This window comes from Stigmatopora argus, chromosome 7 (assembly GCF_051989625.1).
Source record: "Stigmatopora argus isolate UIUO_Sarg chromosome 7, RoL_Sarg_1.0, whole genome shotgun sequence".
Lineage (NCBI taxonomy): Eukaryota > Metazoa > Chordata > Actinopteri > Syngnathiformes > Syngnathidae > Stigmatopora > Stigmatopora argus.
In genome coordinates, this window is record NC_135393.1 from 1,106,985 (window position 1) to 1,126,669 (window position 19,685).

The 19,685-nt window shown below is 43.4% G+C and overlaps 1 protein-coding gene across 5 annotated transcripts in view; it reads right to left on the minus strand.

Annotated features, from left to right (window-relative positions):
- Positions 1–19,685, minus strand: part of LOC144076966 (lysine-specific demethylase 2A-like) — a 156,819-nt gene that overhangs the window by 26,581 nt on the left and 110,553 nt on the right. For all 5 annotated transcript variants that reach the window (XM_077604365.1, XM_077604363.1, XM_077604364.1 and 2 more), the window contains 2 exons: positions 18,972–19,055; positions 9,124–9,229 (listed from right to left, as the gene is read on the minus strand). In XM_077604365.1, the coding sequence (XP_077460491.1) occupies positions 9,124–9,229; positions 18,972–19,055 (190 nt within the window). The remainder of the gene's footprint in view (positions 1–9,123; positions 9,230–18,971; positions 19,056–19,685) is intronic.

The following is a 19,685-nucleotide window of genomic DNA, read 5'->3' on the forward strand; positions in this document are numbered from 1 at the left end:
TACGCTCGTATGTCGAGGTACCACTGTATCTTCAATAGCTCCCAAGCAATTTAATGTATTGGCACCAAATTTACAGAAAAGATAGGTATTTGCCTATCTGACTTCCTAACCCTAACCCCGGAACACCTTTTGGTTTTTCAATAACACATTCCATTTATTAATTTATTATTCTTATTAGCACCTATTTTGTTCAAAAGCTCCCAAGCCGATGGACGTATTGACACCCAATTTACAGAAAAGATAGGCAATTACCTCGTGTTTAACGAACACCTTTTAGTTTTTCAATAACACGTTCCATTTATTAATTATTAATTTATTACTATTATTAGCACCTAATATCTTCAATAGCTCAAGAGAGCAGCAAGCTAACATATTTCAGGTCAGGCATACTCATCGATAATACTTGAAAATGCTCAAAGCTTGAGTTTACACGCTTACAGAAGGTAAATAAATTCAATCACTCGTCTATTAGGATTCGACGGCCGTTTTTGGCCACCATAAAAAAATTCAACTCTGTATGATGCACAGTTTGGATCCGACAGCCGTTTCTGGCCACCGTAATGTCAACTCTATACGATGCAGGGTTTGGACAAACATAACGAGAGAATCTTAACAATCACACACACACACACACACTCATAAATCACGCTTAATAAGGATTATAGATACAATTTAATTTTTGTTAAATTCAAGATGTTAGGTTAGGTTAGAACTTTATTTCATCCCGTATTCGGGAAATTTCTTGGTTACATTAGCAAGACAGACACAAGAAATTGTAGACCTAGGTAAAAAACTGGAGTGACACACAGGAAGTCCACAAGGTGGGGACCTTCTGCAGACTGAGACTGAGGTTACCGCACAGTCCCTCAGTAGTCTGGAGGTTTTAAAGATCATCTTCCTTGCCTAGATACTTCTAAGCTGCCCTATCACCTAATCAGCAGCAGCGGAGAGGTTGGTGGGGGGCTTCAAAGCACACAAGCAGCCCAGCAAGCACCGGCAGCTCCGCTATCTGACCATAACAATGATGGAATGCTTGGTCTGGAGCATTGTCTCTTCTCCCGGCACTATCGCCCACTGCTTACAGCTGATCCTGCGTGCATGACAGAGGAGGCACGGCTGAACAACCCCTCGACTCCTGGTAAGCGTCGACAGCTCTTCGATCTTATCGGGGAGGGATCTCACTTTCCCTAGGGGTTCGGTGAGTCGGTCTCAGGGGTTCGGTGGAGCCTCTGCCTCGAAGGTCAAGACACATCGACTTATCATGTCTATTCAAGATAACATGTCCTTATTTGTTTTTTGTGTTTTACTGCCTTTCTTTTTTTACTTTACTTTGTACTTTATACTTTAATGTTTTTACAACTTTCTTTGTTCTGTTAGCCTGGCTTCTTTCTTCTACTTCTTTTTTGGAACCATTCAGCCATGCCTACGCTGTCATACACATGGGATTAGCTGTGAACAATACGCAGCAGAAGGAGCAACACCTCAATGCCGCTGGAAGTCCGGAGCTGGACAAAAGTGCCGGGAGAAGAAGCGACACTTCAGACCAACCATTCCATCTATTATTATGGGGAAAGTGAGATCCCTCCCCGATAAGATGGAAGAACTGTCGGCGCATACCAGGCCGGAAACGGAGTCGAGGAGTTGTACTCTGCTACTGTTGATTCTTCAGCTCTAGACTACTGAGGGACTGTGCGAATAAGCTTGGAAGAGTGACTCTGCATATTTTCAACCTCGGTCAGTCTGCAGAAGTTCCCCATCTTGTGGAAGACTTCCTGTCTGTGGTTCCAGTTTTATCCAACTCTACAACGTCTTTTCTTGTGTCTGTATCCGTTTTTGCTACTGCAACCAAGATGGCACCGCTCAAGTGGCAGCCGGTAGCGGTAGCTCCGTCCGCTTTTTGCTCGTTTTGTGTTTTTGCTGCTTTTCTATCTTTTTTTATTGCATTTTGGTATTCAGATTTTTACCTAGGTCTACAATGTCTTGTGTCTTGTGTCTGTCTTGCTACTGAAACCAAGAAATTTCCCAAATACGGGATGAAATAAATAAAGTTCTAACCTAATACAATTCCCAATGTTATTCCTTGTAAGCCATACTACGAATTTAAAAGTCAAAATACATTCATGTAAACGAGTGCCTTTTCCATTTTTTTTTTGTAATTTCACCACTTTTAAAGTGGAAAAAACTGAATATTTTTTAAAAGATTCTTCTGCTGTTGCTAATCAATGAGAGGATGCATTCCAGAAGAGTCTACTGCAAAAAAATGAAGATTAAAGCAGTTCTAGATGTAATATCTCAGTTGTCACCAGCGATTTCCATATTTTAGCTCACAGGTTAGCAAAGAGCCAGATGCACCCATCAAAAGGGCCACATGTGGCTCCCGAGCCATAGGTTCCCTACCCCTGCCCTAACCCCCAACCCTTAGAAAGAATGAGGGGAAGAATATTGCAATATTTCGAGCCACCATATTTGTATACATTCAAAACGACCTTTCCAAAATTCTGAAAAATAAAACAAAAGTAATGAATTGGGAAAAATTAAAATTCCTACATTGAGAAATTGTAACAGACTTGATAATATAACTAATTGATTGCTAAATGATTTAAAAGATGGAATATTAATGAGTCTAATTTAATGCACTTGTGGATGCCGCAAAGTCATGTTTAGGAACTGATAAAATTATCTTAAGGGAGTTTGTGTGTCCCAGTGATCCTCGGAGCTAAGTTGTCTGGGGCCTTGTGCCCCTGGTAGGGTCACCCATGGCAAACTGGTCTGAGGTGAGCGACCAGACAAATAATGGCTCAGAAGATAGGGTAAACATTGCCTTATCACAAGGTTTAGACTTGAAAAATAATGAAAGCAAAGTTTTCAAGCCAGCGCAAAGTCTGAATATATATTCAACTAATTTGCTACCTCACAAAATTATAACAGGATTAAATGAGACCTAATATCAGGAGACTTTGACGAAAACCCTTGAGTCTATTAACGAAATCATTCTGGGTAAATATTAATTTAGGAAGTACTGTTACATTTAAATGTAGAATTTATTTGTACTGAAAAGTGATAAAAATTTGTCTTTACGACTTTAGATCCTTGTCGTCATCTCACAATGCTCTCCCATGCAAACATGAGTTTGTCTAGGTTCTGAATGGCCAGATAGATTTTGGCTTAGGTGGATTTCCATGGCGGCAAAAAAACAAGTCCCAATGATAATAGCAATTATTTATCATTATTAAAGTAATACCTAATAGCAAATATTTACCTTGATATACAAGACAAATTTTGATATACGAGCATACAGCCGATGCGAGAGGCTGCTGTCTTTCTCGACGCAACTTCCTCATGTAAATGTCTCTACGAGCACTGGGAGGAGCGTTGCATTTTTTAAGTGTTTTTTTCCCTGTTAGTCAGTGCAAAATGGTGTACACGTGGCGGCGCTTGCTGGCTAATACGAGAGGAGTATATACTACTTCTGGTTGGCAAGTGGTCGTGCGTTAACCTATTGTGAGGACATTTGTGTGCATCATTTTCGGAAAATTTTGAAGGGAAGACAAGCATACAGCCCTCGATAGGTGCCTTTTAAAAATTGCAGCTGAAAGTCAGGGTGGAGGTGGGGCAAATAATGCCAACCCGGAAGAAAGGTATAACAATTTAAAACAAAATTATAATTAAGTTAGGTTAGGTTCAAACTTTATTTCATCCCGTATTCTGGAAATTTCTTGGTTGCACTAGCAAGACAGACGCAAGACACACAAGGCATTGTAGACCTAGGTAAAAAAACTAAATACCAAAATGCAATGAAAAAAGATAGAAAAGCAGCAAAAACACAAAACGAGCAGGAGCGGACGGAGCTACCGCTACCGGCTGCCACTTGAGCGGCGCCATCTTGGTTGCAGTAGCAAAAACGGATACAGACAAGAAAAGACGTTGTAGAGTTGGATAAAACTGGAACCACAGACAGGAAGTCTTCCACAAGATGGGGAACTTCTGCCGACTGTGACCGAGGTTGAAAATATGCAGAGTCACTCTTCCTAGCTTATCCGCACAGTCCCTCAGTAGTCTAGAGCTGAAGAATCAACTGTAGCAGAGTACAACTCCTCGACTCCGTTTCCGGCCTGGTAAGCTCCGACAGCTCTTCCATATTATCGGGGAGGGATCTCACTTTCCCCATAATAATAGATGGAATGGTTGGTCTGAAGCGTCGCTTCTTCTCCCGGCACTTTTGTCCAGCTCCGGATTTCCAGCGGCATTGAGGTGTTGCTCCTTCTGCTGCGTATTGTTCACAGATAATCCCATGTGTATGACAGTGTAGGCATGGCTGAATGGTTCCAAAAAAAATAGCAGCAAGAAGCAAGGCTAACAGAACAAAGAAAGTTGTAAAAACGATAAAGTAAAAAGTATAAAGTACAAAGGAACGTATTAAGACATTAAAATGTAATAAAAAGATAGAAAGGCTGTAAAACACGATGTGGGATAGACTGGCCAACTGAGCTATAAAAATATCGTGTTTACATACAACTTAGCCCTGCAAATGTCTAACCATATCAGCCTAAAAGTTTGTTTACATGAACTTTGTCCTACATCGCTGTCTTAGAAATATTACCCTTTTTTCCTATATAAAGAATGACCCACTGTTCATTCAGAGAGAGAGTTGCAAGGACAACAGACTGAGCGTGTTCGCAGGTGTTTGAGCTCTCTCCCTCCATCCTGCAGTCCGGTAATAAACCGGTTTCCTTTAAATTGATCTCACTCTTTCTTAACCTGTTCCTGAAGTTGTATTTTCAGATCTATCACACGAAAAACAAATACGAGTGGACAGAGCTACTGCACCAGCTGCCGCCTGACGGCGCCATCTTGGAAAAAAAAGTGTAAGGTTAGATTAAACTTAGTGTCTGTATCTTAATTCAAGTTCATTTAAATTTGTTTATGTTATGTTACGAGCACGTTGCCATGCAAAAAGTATCTTTCTCTCTCAGTCCCGGTACGCATTAAGCTCGTATCTCAAGGTACCACTGTAGAACAACTTTTCTCATGAGCAGTAGGAGGGCAAGATTGAAAATCGTTAATATTTATTTCTCTGACGGACTGGCACCAGGTGGCTCGCGGACTGGTACAATAAACAATAATGGGAGGGCAGATTTGCTTGGTGTACGTTTCGAAAAAAACAAATATAATTCTAAAGCCTAACAGGGAAGTAATGATCTAAACAGAATATCAGTTAATATACATAACTTTGGCCAGGCATTTGGATTTTCCCAAACGATTATGATGGAATGAATAACTAAGATACTGTATTTACTCGCATATAAGCTGCACCCTTAAAATTGCCTTGATTTTTTTTTATTTTACAATTTCTCGCGTTAAGGCCGCCCCCTGATTCCCAATTTTCACCTCCATGTTCATGGTTTTAATAGGAGTGTAGGGAATATACTTTGAAGGGAAAATCTTAAGAAAAATCATCACACGTGGTATTTCTGAGATACTGTATGTACCTCTGGACTGAGAGTAGCACGGCCAAGCCTCATGGATTCGGGTTGGACTGGCTCAAATGCGGTCAGTAGCCGGGGAAGGCACGAAGGTAGGATCTGCCTCTTGACCACAGACCATAGCTTTGCTGTCCCTTCTCTTGCCTTTGGGTCTGAATTTGACGGTTAATGCGGGCGGCGATGGCAATGGCTTCATCGGCGGTCCTGGGTGGGTCTTAGTAGACCAGCTCTTCCTTAATGTGATCGGCTAGGCTATGATAGGAGGCATTCACCACGGCTTCCGTGTTCCAAGCACTGTGAGGGTTTGGAAGTCAATAGCATAGTCTGCCACTGTCGGATTGGACTTGACAATACTTCCGCAGTCTCAGAGCCCACGTCGAAAAGCTCAGTCATCTCCTCCGTGATTGTATCGAAGGGAGCACAGGCTGGCATTTGCCTCTCGAACTCAGGTGTTCCCCAGAGCCGACCGAGACCGGCTGCTCAGGTGTGTGATTACATAGCCAACTCTGGCCCTCTCTGTTGCGAAAGCCAGGAGTTGCAGCTTGTCAAAAGAGCTCGCACCGGAGTTTGTGTCACTGTCAAATCATTCAGGGTCTCCAATCTTGGGTTTGGGGGCATATGGAAGTCAAGGAGTTGCCAAAAGAGTTGGAGCGTCATGTACTGGTGAGGGTAGTAATGTTGCTGGCGTAGCCAGGTTATTGAGTGCCAAGATCACCTCAGCCAGCTGCTGGAGTTGCCTTTCAGTTTTGATGGAGAATATGGATCAGAGATGCAATATCACCAAACATACGGGTGACTTCCGCCTCCACACAATGAAGTCGGTCCTAGGCAGAGGGTTCACACACTGGTCCCATTTTGGTCAGTTTGTACTGCCAAGAATGGGACACGGGAAACCGAAGCGAACGCGCATGACATTGTGTTGGTGCAGGAAAATACACGGTTAAGTGAGTGTAGACTATGGCAGAAAGATGAGAAAGGTTTGAGGAGATCGCATGAAGTGTTGCTTGTCGCACCAGTTTCATTGCTTATGATATTAGTCTCAGGTGTGCACAATCTAGAGTACAGGTTTCAAACTGATTCCAGAAAGGGCCAAGTGGATGCAGGTTTTTCTCCCTACTGAAACTGCACAGACAGTTAAGCCACTGAGGAGGTCTGCAGGAAGAGGCAGCACCTGACTGCAATCAACTGATTATAGTTGTAAGAGAACAGATTGGTGAAAATGTGTGATCTTGGTGGATTGGAACGAAAACCTGCACCCACTTGGCCTTTTCTGAAATCAGTTTGACACCTCTAATCTTGAACATTGTGTGTAAAACTGCTAAGGGAGATCGTTCATTGTCGCAATGTCTAGGACTCGTGAGTTAAGTAAAGATTTGAGGGAGAACTAAGCGTGTGATGCATGGTCATTCGATTGCCTAACTTCAAAATTGGTTATTGAGGCGCTAGATTGACAAGGACGGACGGGAATAATTGTTAAGATAGTTTTGACAGTGATATGTTTGTTATTTTGATGCATTGTACCTGTTCTCAAAAAAGTATTATTGAAAACTTTTGGGGAACAGACGACTGCATTGGCTGGCATTAAGGTGGCAAAGGCATAGTTAGCACAATTAGAGATTGAACAGCCTGATCTCTTCTTAAATCTAGATGATTTGAGGACGACGACAGCAGCTCTTAGGCCCGACTACAAGAAGACTGGACTGACGGGTGAAAATTGGTGTTTGCAACCAGTCAGCATCAGGGTTGCTTCGTAGAACAAGTGAGCAGTTATTGTATAGTTAATCATTCGACTTTGCGAAGCACCATGTTAGTCATACCATAGTTAAAAATTTAGGTCAACATCGATTATAGTTTAACCAACATACACGCTTAATTGATGACAAAATTAAGCCAATGTTAGTTTGTGCATTATGAAACATTACAAGTCACAGATAAGTTTAGTTATTTATGATTGTAATAGCCCACATTTAGCAGGAAATAAATGTATAGTGTAGGAAGGAGCATTCCTGCGGGACGAGCCATCCCAGAGGAGCATTCCTCCAGGACAAGCTATCCCAGAGGAGCAATGCTGTGGGACAAGACATCCCAGAGGAACATTGCTGCAGGACGAGCCATCCCAGAGGAACATTGCTGCAGGACGAGGCATTTCTGTGGGCATCGTAAGAGCATCATGGAGCGACAAGAGGTGATGACAGCTAAGAGGCTAGCAATGGGTAAAGAGTGAAACGGGCGCCCTTCATCTACATGGGATGTTCCAAAGTCACCAACTTGTTTCAGCGAAAAAGTCCACAATCACAAAGAATCCCTCGAGATGACATCGTCCTGATAACCGGCGGGTGATTGAAGAAAGGGACTGAAGATGGCCTAATACCGTTCAGACATGGGCACAATAATTCTCTGGGATAATGATCATTGCCTCATGAACAATCGACTGAACATCAAGATCCCAAAAGAACTTGATTCTGAAAAATAAATTTGATGAAGGGACAACCGGATATAATACACTTTGATATAAACATGATGTGAAAAAAAATGTTTGCGAATCTTTGAGAGTATTGAAATTTGTCCTGCTTGTGCAGGGCGTGAGGAGACGGACAACCATGCACACTCATACCCATACCTAGGGGCAATTTAGAGTGTCCAATCAGCCTACCCTGCATGTTTTTGGAATGTGGGAGAAAACCAGGGTACCCGGAGGAAACCCACGCCAGGGAGAACATGCAAACTCCACACGGGTGGACCAACCTGGACTTGAACCCAGGACCCCAGCGCTGTGAGGCTGAGGCGCTAACCACTCGCTCCATCGGGCTGCCCTCTGTTTGAATTTTTCAAATGATAAATTTTGCTAATCAATTGTGTTTTTAGTTGAAACTACAAAAGGAGCGAATACTGGAGATTCAAGCAATAAGGCTATAAGTTGTCCGACATGAATAAAATGTTTTTGTGGTTCTTTTCACGTATACTGGGGAGGTAGCAAGTATTAGTAGAAACTGCATTGCACAACTTCTCGAAAAGTTCTGTTTGCTGTATCAGGGAGTTAAGTAATTTTAACTGATTTGACCCAAAATGTAAAGTCATCATTAGATAACTGCTGTGAAAGCTCTATAAAATTATGTTGTCATTACGGCACCCACAGCAGAGCAGCTGGGAACAATGTGCAGGTGGTGGTGATTAGGGGTAATTAGCTACCTAATAGGTGGAAAGGCAGTGGGGTGTGGGAAAATATCCCCAGTAGTGGAGTAGGAAGCAGAATCATGACAGCATGCTTCTCGACTTTATGCTAATCACATGGACTCGGACAGAGTACCGGTTCGTATATGATGCACACAAAGACGACTGGCTTCAAAATAAAATCACTGTAGTTTTAATCCCATGCACTATCCCAACATTTTAAAGAAAGTTATAATTTCTTACTTCCAAGCAACTTCCCATGGGCCAGTTAAAGCCGAAGTTTTTTTAATTTTAAAATACTGTATTTTTTGTTTTTGAAATTTCAAGAAACTCTTTGTGGGCCTGTAAAACCACAGTCGTGGGCCAGAAAATGCTAAGGTCTAGTGTGGAGTCTGTCCACAAGACCTATTCAGTGTCACAACTGCCAAAGAAATTAAGTTTTTCACTTTATGAATGTAGTAAAACAAACCTTCATCCTCCTCATCATCACTGGAGTCAATCCCATCGCGGCTATGTCTCTGGTGTCGAAATATCTTAGCCATTCGGGAATCCAGCAGAGAGGAACATTTCCGCTTCTGAAATTGGGTAAAAACAAATGTAGACCTATACGTTACATATTATGATGACTCAAAATAGGAATATAAAAAAAAGGAGTGAAAAACTAAAAGAATGCAAACTTATATAATGTTATAGCTTTAACAATAATTGAGCTCAGACCAATTAAATGGTAGCGTAATAATGTGAAAGGAAGGTATTTGGGGAATTGATGTTTGTTGGAATTTTAGCAATTAACAAAGTGTGCGAGACAGTTGGACCCTCCTGGCAGCCATTTTGTCAGAGTCGGTCTTTTGGAAGTGGTGCCAGTTTGACAGCCCAAAACGTCCTGCTTGCTGAAAGTTAAAATGATTGTGTTTACACAGGGTACCACACAGTTTTTATTTTCATGGTTTGAATTTCCCTCTGCATTCTAAAATGTATACAGTGGTACCTCTACTTATGAATGTTTCTCCATATAAAATATGAAGTTTAAGAAAAGGTTTAACGGGAAACCTTTGGTTCCAAGATACGAAAAACAGTCCAGGTTGCGAAACATCAAAAAAATTCAAAAATGCAAGAATAAAACAAATTCACTTTAAAAAAATGCTGTGGTAAAGTTGGTTTCCTAATGGAGATGTCCAAACACCTCGATGGCTTCCCATTCACTCGAATGAAGCTAAATGGTATTTGCATTTCTTCATTTGGCTTAATGCCTTAATAAATAATTATTTATCTTCTTTTTTAGCATACAAAATTTGTCCAGAAATACCTAATTTATCGCAGTTATAAAAAGGGCAAGCAGGGTTGGACGGAGTGGTCCGCCACGAGGATGTGGGCAGTCACAGCAACTATACACATCCGTAATCGTCTTGCCGGTGTTGAGGTGATTGTTCCCGGTGGCTGAATATCAGGGGACACAGTCCATAAAAGTGAGTAAACCCCAAGTGAAAATCTCAAAATTAGCCCAGAATTTAGACCAATTAGGCATTTCCCCTTACTATGTAACGCAACTGGTCAGTGTAACAAGGTGTTAGGTGTGATTGGGGCTGTAGATGTATTAAAATCAGCAATGTCACTCTCATACTAGTCACTGGAAGTTCAACATGGCACCTCATGGCAAAGAATTCTGAGGATCTGAAAAATAAGAATTATTACTCTACATAAAGATGGCTTAGTCTATAAGAACATTGCCAAAAACCTAAAATTGAACTGCAGCATGGTGGCTAATACCATGCAGCGGTTTAAGAGGACAAGTTCCACTAAAAACAGTCCTTGCCATGGTCAACCAAAGAAGTTGAGTGCGTGCGCCCTGCGTCATATTCAGAGGTTGACTTTGGAAATCAGGTGTGTAAGTGCTGGTGGAATTCCTGCAGAGGTTGAAGAGGGTTCGTTTCGTCCGGCTTGACGTTCAATCTCGTAGAGGCCGATGAAGAGGAGAGGGGGGGTTAGCTTCTGGGATTCGTTCCTATGAGGGAGATCTCGGGAGGATAGCCATAAATTTTGGCCGACGACATCTGTCTCCGAGTGCACTTGGAGGGGCGTTGTAGCGCAGCGTGGGCTAGGTCCCAGACACATGCACAGTTGGTAAGATGTGCCTGGACGGATGGCACAGCAATCTCCGCCTTTACGGACAGAAACAAAGGAGATTGATACTCAAGGGAACAGATTTGACTAGACATTAGGGAGCGAAGTGTAGGTGTATTCGATCCAAGGCAGCTGGTTGCTCTAGGTGGTCTGGTGGGCCTGGGCGCTCAGCAAAGTGCTGCTTCAAGCTGTTGGTTAGTACGCTCACAGTCACCGTTTGTTTGAAGGTGGTATCCAGAGGAGAGGCTCACAGAGATGTCCAGCGCCGAGCAAAAGGCAGACCAGACATGGAAGTTGAACTGGGGACCATGGTCTGAGACAATGTGGGTGGGAATTCCATGGAGACGGAAACATGATGCACAAGTGAATCTGCAGTCTCTCGGGCTGAAGGCAGCTTACAGAGTGCGACAAGGTGGCGGCTTTTGAAAATCAGCCAACTATAGTCAGAATGACTGTGTTGCCCCGGGACGTAAGGAGAGCTGTGATAAAGTTGACAGCAATGTGAGACAAGGGACGGCTAGGAATCGGGAGTAGGCAAAGAAGACCAGAAGTCGGCTTGGTAGAGGACTTGCTGCGGGCACACACGTGGCAGGCAGATACTAATGAGCGCGAATCCTCCCTCATTTCACCAGAAGTGTTGGTGCAACAACGCCAGTGTGCTGGTCAATCCTGGGTGCCAGGTCAGACGTGAGATGTGGGGCCATTCCAGCACCCTGGAACGCACCGAGCTCGGAACATAAAGATTCCTCTGTGTATCTTGTCTGGGGTGAGGCTCTGCTCCTTGGGAACTCAGGACCTCAGCCTCCAGGTCAGTCCTCATAGTTGCCACTAAACATGAGGGCGGTAAGGTGGTCGTGGGCCCCTCCTCAGAGTCCATGGGTTGGAAGATGTGGGATAGGGCATCAAGTTTGATGTTTCTAGAACGGGATATAAGACAAGGTAAAATTTAATCTGCAGAAAAAACATGGCCCACCTGGCTTAGTGAGAATTCAGCTCCGGGCTGACTTGATATTTTCCAAGTTCTTGTGGTCGGTCCAGACGACAAATGGATGATTTGCCCTCTCCAAGGCTAGTTTCACCGCGAGCAATTCACGGTCCCCAATGCCATAATTGTGTTCAGCCGGAGTCAGCCTACGGAAAAAAAGACTCAGGGGTGCAACTTCCCATCCCACTGACCCCTACTTCCGAAGCATCAATCTCCACAATAAACTGTAGTTTAGTGTCCAGGTGAGCGAGAACGGGAGCAGAGGTAAAATAGGACTTGAGGTCCCTGAAAGCCTCCTCTTGGCAAGCGTGGCAAGAGTCAATGGCAGAATCATAGGGGTGATGTGGAGGGAGGTTCCGTAGCTTGTTCTTTGAAAAAAAACCTGTGCAAGGTCGTGATAACCGTCCGGCACCGAGGCTAGGTCCAGGGGTTCTTGCCTTGGAGGGGATCTTGTGGGTATGATGGCTGACTGGCAGGCTGGGCTCCAAGCCATCACCTTGGGACCTGACCAGGCAATGACCGGATTGTGTTCCCTCAGCCAAGGAAGACCCAGAACTATGGGGCCTCCGGGCAGTCCAACACATAGAAACACGCCACCTCCTGGTGGTTGCCGGATAAGCGGAGGGAAACTGGCCCCGTCGGCAGCTGCACTCCGCCTAAGGGCCACCCGTTTAGTGCGGTTGTCCTCAAAGGTCTACCCAATGGGTGAGTCCCTACGCCTAGTTGGGACACCACAAAGCGGTCGATAAAATTCTCGTCCACTCACCAGTCGACCAATGCGGTGCTTGTGCGTCTCCCCCCTGGAGAGAAAGGCCGGCAGCAGAAGACGACGGGAAGATTCTCCAGTGGCGAGGCTCACCAACACCGCCCTGTCTATTGGTGAGCCCTTCCTTATACTGGACAGACTGGGCATGTCCGTACAAGGCGACCTGCCAGCAGTAAAAACATGAAGCCGAGCGCAAACGATGGAAACATTCCTCCTCCGAGAGCCAGGTGCGGCCAGTTGCATTGGGTTCTGACGTCACCCCGAGAGGCCGGGTTACCAATGCCGGAGGAGACGTTGAGGGTAGTCGCTAAGGCTCATGTATGGGGCCCACCTGCGAGCCTTCTCGCCGCTGCCTTTGGCGTTCTCAGAGTCGGCGTTCAATTCTTATGGCCAAATTGGCGAGCGCATCGAGGGAGCCCGGCTCGTCACGGCATGTCAACTGGTCCTTCAGGGACTCCGTTAACCCCCCCCCCCCCCCCCCCCCCGAGATAAATTTCCTGTAGGGCATTGTCATTAAACTCGCTCTCAGCGGTGAGGGTGCAAAACTTAACCGAATATTCTGCCGCGCTTTGGACGCCCTGGCGGAGAGACATCAAGCTTCTAGCTGCCTCCCTGTCTCGTACTGGTTGGTCAAACACCTTACGCATTTCCCCCATAAAAGCGGCATACGAGGAACCCTCGAGCCTCTCTCCCACTCGGCGCTAGCCCACGACAGGGCTTCACCACAAAGACAGGCGATGAGGTAGGCAATGTTTGCTCGGTCCATGCAACATGTGAGGCTTTGCTGCTCAAATACCAGGCTGCATTGAACAAGGAATGCTCGACATGTGCCACGGTTGCCGTCATATGGACTCGCTAGTGACGGGGGGGCTGTCGCGTGGGTGGATGCAAGTGGGGTTGATTGTGTCCGTTGTGCAGGTGGTTATGGCGTGACTCGTGACTGCATTGAGCGTAGTGTTTGTGAGAACTGAGATACCTCAGTCAGGTGGAATTGACTCGCCTGGCTGTGCTGGTCCATGAGTGGCGCTGGTTGATTGGCGGGGGTTTGGTCTAAGCTCACGAGGTCCATTTTGGCTGGATCTTGCAGTTATATTCGTGGGCGGAGGGCCCCGAAACAGGCAAATGCACACAAGCCGGACGTGGAGCTTTCTGTTTCTTTTGGGTGTCTGTTGTGTAGGGCCAGGTGAAGAGTACAAATACAAGTGTGTCTTGCCTGCAGTCAAGAATTGTTGTCTGTGGCTGATCATTCCCACTGGGACTGGGAGCTAAAGTTTATTGAGAGAACAATGAATGCTAACATTTACTGTCGCATACTAAAGCAGAACATGATCCCCTCAACATGTAAACCCAGCCGTGGAGCAATATTCCAAATGATAAAGAGCTCAAATATATCTCCAAGACGACCTCTTCCTTTCTAAAGAAGCTGAGGGTAAAGGTAATGGACTGGTCAAGCATTTCTACTGACCTAGACTCTAATGAGCATTTGTGGGACATCTTCAAATGGAAGATAGGGGAGCGGGAGGTCTCCAACATCCAAGAGCTCTGTGATGTCATTATGTAAGAGGATTCCAGCGGCGACCTGTGAAGCTCTGATGAACTCCATGCCTCAGAGGGTTAAGGCGGTGCAAGAAAATAATGGTGGCCACACAAAATATTGAGATTTTGGCACAATTTTGAGATCTTCACTCACTTTTGTTGGCAGCATTTCCCATATTCATTGCTGTGTTTTGAGTTATTTTAAAGCCACAATAAATATTTTATTATCCAAGCTCAACAGTGACTACAGTTGTACCTCTACTTACGAAATTAATTGCTTCCAGATTTTTTTGTAAGTTGAACATTTCTGAAGTAGAGCAGTACTTTATATTTTATATGTAAATTCTCTAATTTGTTCCACGGTTGTTAGGTTTGGTTTGGGTTATTATTTCATTTTATCCTGTGTGCTATGTTTTTACCCTTGTTTGTCCCTCCTGGCTTGCCTTTCCTCTTGCCCAGCTGCGCATCATTGATAATTAGTTCCGGTTTTGTCTATTTAAACCCCACTGATATTTTTTGTCATTGTCGGATCGTCTGATTTATTACCCTGCCATGTTTTCACGTTTCCTCGTTCCATGTTCCAAGTTCCTCGTTCCTCCCTTCCCCGTGATTTCCTCCATCAGGTTTGATTTTGTTACGCCAAGTGTTTTGTTACTTTCTTTGCCTCCAGTTTAAGTTACTAAAGTTTCAGTTGAGCAATCATCCCATCGTCCTTGCCTGCTTCCCTGCATTCGAGTCCACTCCACCTTTCCTCGCCACGACGTCGCCATTGACGCAACAACTACCAACTAAACCCGTTAAAACAGGTCCAAGACTCCCAATTTTGTATGGAAGATGTGATAAACACACAAGAATGAGGGAAAATAATAAGAAAATTATTTATGAATGTCTTTAAATGAATAACAAGCATTCAAAATCTATCCGTGGCTATTTGACGGCCGTTTCTGGCCACCACAAAAAATTCAACTCTGTACGATGCACAGTTTGGAACCGACAGCCGTTTCTGGCCACCGTAATGTCAACTCTATACGATGCAGGGTTTGCACAAACATAGCGAGAGAATCTTAACATACACACACTCACACACCCATAAATCACACTTTGTAAGGATTATAGATAAAATTTAATTTTTTTCAAAATCAAGATGTTAGGAGTAGGTTAGAACTTCATTTCATCCCGTATTCGGGAAATTTCTTGGTTGCATTAGCCAGACAGACACAAGAAATTGTAGACCTAGGTAAAAAACTGGATTGACACACAGGAAGTCCACAAGGTGGGGACCTTCTGCAGACTGAGACTGAGGTTACCGCACAGTCCCTCATAGTCTGGAGATTTTAAAGATCATCTTCCTTGCCTAGATACTTCTAAGCTGTCCTATCACCTAATCAGCAACAGCGGAGAGGTTGGTGGGGAGCTTCAAAGCACAGAAGCAGCCCAGCAAGCACCGGCAGCTCCTCCATCTGACCATAACAATGATGGAATGCTTGGTCTGGAGCGTTGTCTCTTCTCCTGGCACTATCGCCCACTGCTTACAGCTGATCCTGCGTGCATGACAGCGGAGGCACGGCTGAACAACCCCTCGACTCCTGGTAAGCGTCGACAGCTCTTCCATCTTATCGGGGAGGGATCTCACTTTCCCTTGGGGTTCGGTGAGTCGGTCTCAGGGGTTCGGTGGAGCCTCTGCCTCGAAGGTCAAGACACATCGACTTATCATGTCTATTCAAGATAACATGTCCTTATTTGTTTTTTGTGTTTTACTGCCTTTCTTTTTTTACTTTACGTTGTACTTTATACTTTAATGTTTTTACAACTTTCTTTGTTCTGTTAGCCTGGCTTCTTTCTTCTACTTCTTTTTTGGAACCATTCAGCCATGCCTACACTGTCATACACATGGGATTAGCTGTGAACAATCCGCAGCAGAAGGAGCAACACCTCAATGCCGCTGGAAGTCCGGAGCTGGACAAAAGTGCCGGGAGAAGAAGCGACACTTCAGACCAACCATTCCATCTATTATTAAGGGGAAAGTGAGATCCCTCCCCGATAATATGGAAGAGCTGTCGGCGCTTACCAGGCCGGAAAAGGAGTCGAGGAGTTGACTCTGCATATTTTCAACCTCGGTCACAGTCTGCAGAAGTTCCCCATCTTGTGGAAGACTTCCTGTGTGTGGTTCCAGTTTTATCCAACTCTACAAAGTATTTTCTTGTGTCTGGATCCGTTTTTGCTACTGCAACCAAGATGGCGCCGCTTAAGTGGCAGCCGGTAGCGGTAGCTCCGTCCGCTCTTGCTTGTTTTGTGTTTTTGCTGCTTTTCTGTCTTTTTTTTATTGCATTTTGGTATTTCTTAATGATTTTTCATATACAGTGGTACCTCGTCATACGACCGCTCGTCATACAAAATTCTCGTCTTACGGCGGAAATTTCGATCGAATAATTTGCCAGTCATGCGATCAAAATTTCGTGATGCGACCAAGCCAGGTCTTTTTTGCATATCTTTCGTGTATAACAATATGTACGAGCACGGAACGATTAATTCAGACGAGTTTCTCCTAAGACCAGGAAATGCACAACGCGCATGTGCGGGCAAAAAGAGGGCTTTCTGGGTAATGAAGTATACTCGTGCACACAACACCCATAGGCAATGGCAACCTTTCTCAGAATAAAACTTCATTACCCACAATCAATATGTGGGTAAGCTCAACTATTGTATTTCCTGTTATTCTTTCTAAGGAAAGAAGCTCCCGCGATCGTTCTTTAAAGACTATTTCTCGTTGGCAAGTGGTCGTGCGTTATCCTATTGTGAGGACATTTGTGTGCATCATTTTGGGAATATTTTGAAGGCAATACAACAGCAAACAGTCCATCGATAGCGAACGTGAGGGTGGAGGCGTGGCAAACCGCCAACCCGGAAAACGAAGGTAACAAAAGATTACAACAAAATTAGAATTCAGTTTTGTGTAAAGTTACATTAAACGTATGTTTGAGTGTCCGTATATATTAATCCAAGTTAATTTAAATTTGTTTGTTCCGTTTATGAGTGCGTTGTCGTGAAAAAAAAAAAAAGAACCCCACGCCCCCAAACGTCTCTGTCTCCCGTCGGCGAAATCTGCCCAATCTTAGTTAGATTAAACACATTTTATTACTATTAAACCACTAGTTATGTGTTACTTTGTTAATAGATGGCGAATTAGAAGAAATAAAACATTTTTTCCAATCCAATATCCTGTTTTTGGTGTTTTTTCAGAGGGCTGGAACAAATTAATTTGTTTTCCATTCATTTCAATGGAAAATGTCCGCTCGAGTTACGAGAATCTCGTCATACGAGCTCAGTTCCGGAACGGATTAAGCTCATATCTCGAGGTACCACTGTACTTTGCTTTGCTTTGTACTTTGTGCTTTTTGCTTTGTTGTTCTGTGACCTTTGCGACTGTATTGTCTAACTTGTAACTATGTGTAACTATGCCTTTCCTGTATCTGCATTCTCACCCTCTTGCTAACGTGACAATGAAATTTCCCGAATTTGGGATGAATAAAGTTATCCAATCCAATCCAACAAAAGGAACCTAATGGTAGGGAACAGAGGGAAAGCATATGAACACATCTTATAGCGCAAATTTAAGAATTCAAACAACAACATTGATCAACAACAAACAATAACATTTTATGATTTCTTTGTAATTTAATTTTTCACCCATTTTATTTCTCGCTACTGGTTCTTACCTGTTCTCCACGGGCCAGCGTGGTTTTCTCCCGGTTCTCCGGTTTCCTCCCACATTCCAAAAACATGCATGGTAGGCTGATTGGACACTTTAAATTACCCCTAGCTAGGTATGAGTGTGAGCGTGAATGGTTATCCGTCTCCTCGTGCCCTGCGATCGGCTGGCCACCAATTCAGGGAGTCCCCCGCCTCTGGCCCGATGTCAGCTGGTTTAGGCTCCAGCACCCACCGCGACCATAGTGAGGATAAAGTGATTCAGAAAATGAATGAATGAGACAAAAAAATAAAGGTTTTTAGCTGTTTGGATTTAACTTGCAATTCTCCAGTGAGAGTTGACGAGCGTTTTGAAAAATAACTATCCAAAGACAATTGCCTTTGACGACTTTTAATAATGTTTCTATAGTGCAACATACAAACATCGTCAAAGTGGGCGATTGCACGACTCGTGCACACTTTCTGGATGTTTTTTTTCTACAAAGACAGAAATTTCGTGAAATTTCTCGAGCATTAATTTTTGCTGTCAGAATGCTCGCTGCTTCCTCCTCGTCCGCCTTCTCCTTAAATTCCCCCCGTATTGCCGAGTGTTGCATTTACTTTAGTTCCTTCAGCTCCTCCATCGAGTTCGTTTTTGTGCCACTCGACCAATGTCCTCCTCGCTGACCCCTTCCTTTTATTCGCACTGGTAATTTTCTTGGGAGGCATGATGATAAAAACGGAAGAAGCCGCTTTATTCAAACTCAACAAAAAAACAGACGTCAGAACTCTGTGATGACGAATGGCCATCAAAAGTACATAAGATAGTCTTGAAACATGGATAGTGATTGTTGTGAGACAACCAATGAGAGACCACTAGAGTGTAACGAGATTGTAAAGTAAGAATCAATGCATCTGCGTCAATTTCCAAATAAAATAATGGTTATGGTAATGTCCTGACGTTTGGGGGATTTCGTAACTTGGATCTTATTGTAGTCATTCATTTGCATATAAAAAACTTTCATAACCTGAAAACTTTGTACCGAGAGGGATTCGTAAGGAGAGGTATGACTGTCTTTTAAATTGTTAGTCCTTCAGTGTGATCCCATGAAAAGATATCATAAAAAAAAATGCAAGAATGAGAGTGGTGGAATCTCTTTTGAGAGATACTGTAGACTCAAAATGAAATATGTGCACATAACTCGTTTTATCAGCTGGTTACCTCGGAGTCAGAGAGTCCTTGGACACATTTTGGACATTCCCAACAGCTTGGAAGGTCTTGGTTGATAATTCCTTCACCCCGAACCTAAAATGAATGGAGAAAAAAAACAAGATACCTGATTTGTAAGTGTCTCTCAGCATTCAAAATATGAACACTGGAAAAAATGTCAATTCTAAAAAAGTAAAAAATGAATTGAAATAAGATTTACTTACAAGAAATAAAAAACTATGCCAATTGAACAAGACATTTTTTGGTATGGCTTCTTAAAATAATACATCCATCCAAGATGGAAAAGATCTTAACACCAGTCATATTTATCTAGTTTTAATCTTAAAATATTCCTATAACAAAGTAAGTAATGCTTAAAATTAGTAGAACTGGCTTAATATGAGCCCCATAATAAGCCCGTAAGACTATCTTTGAGATTTGCAGATCTAATATTACACTCATAAAAGAAATACCTTGTTAATACTAGAGAATCACCGATATTGATTTTCAAGAGCCATACCGATTATTAGTAGTTAGAGGAAGCCAATTACTGATATTTGGAGCAGATATTTATTTGTAGTGAAAGTGTAAAAAATACTGTAAAAAAAGTAATAATGCAAGCTTGTATAGAACATAATGTCCTGGCTGTCGTGAGTTTCCAGTTATTTCTACAAATGTGTTTTTTCTCTGATAGAATGAGCGATAAAGATACTTCTTTGTCACGCA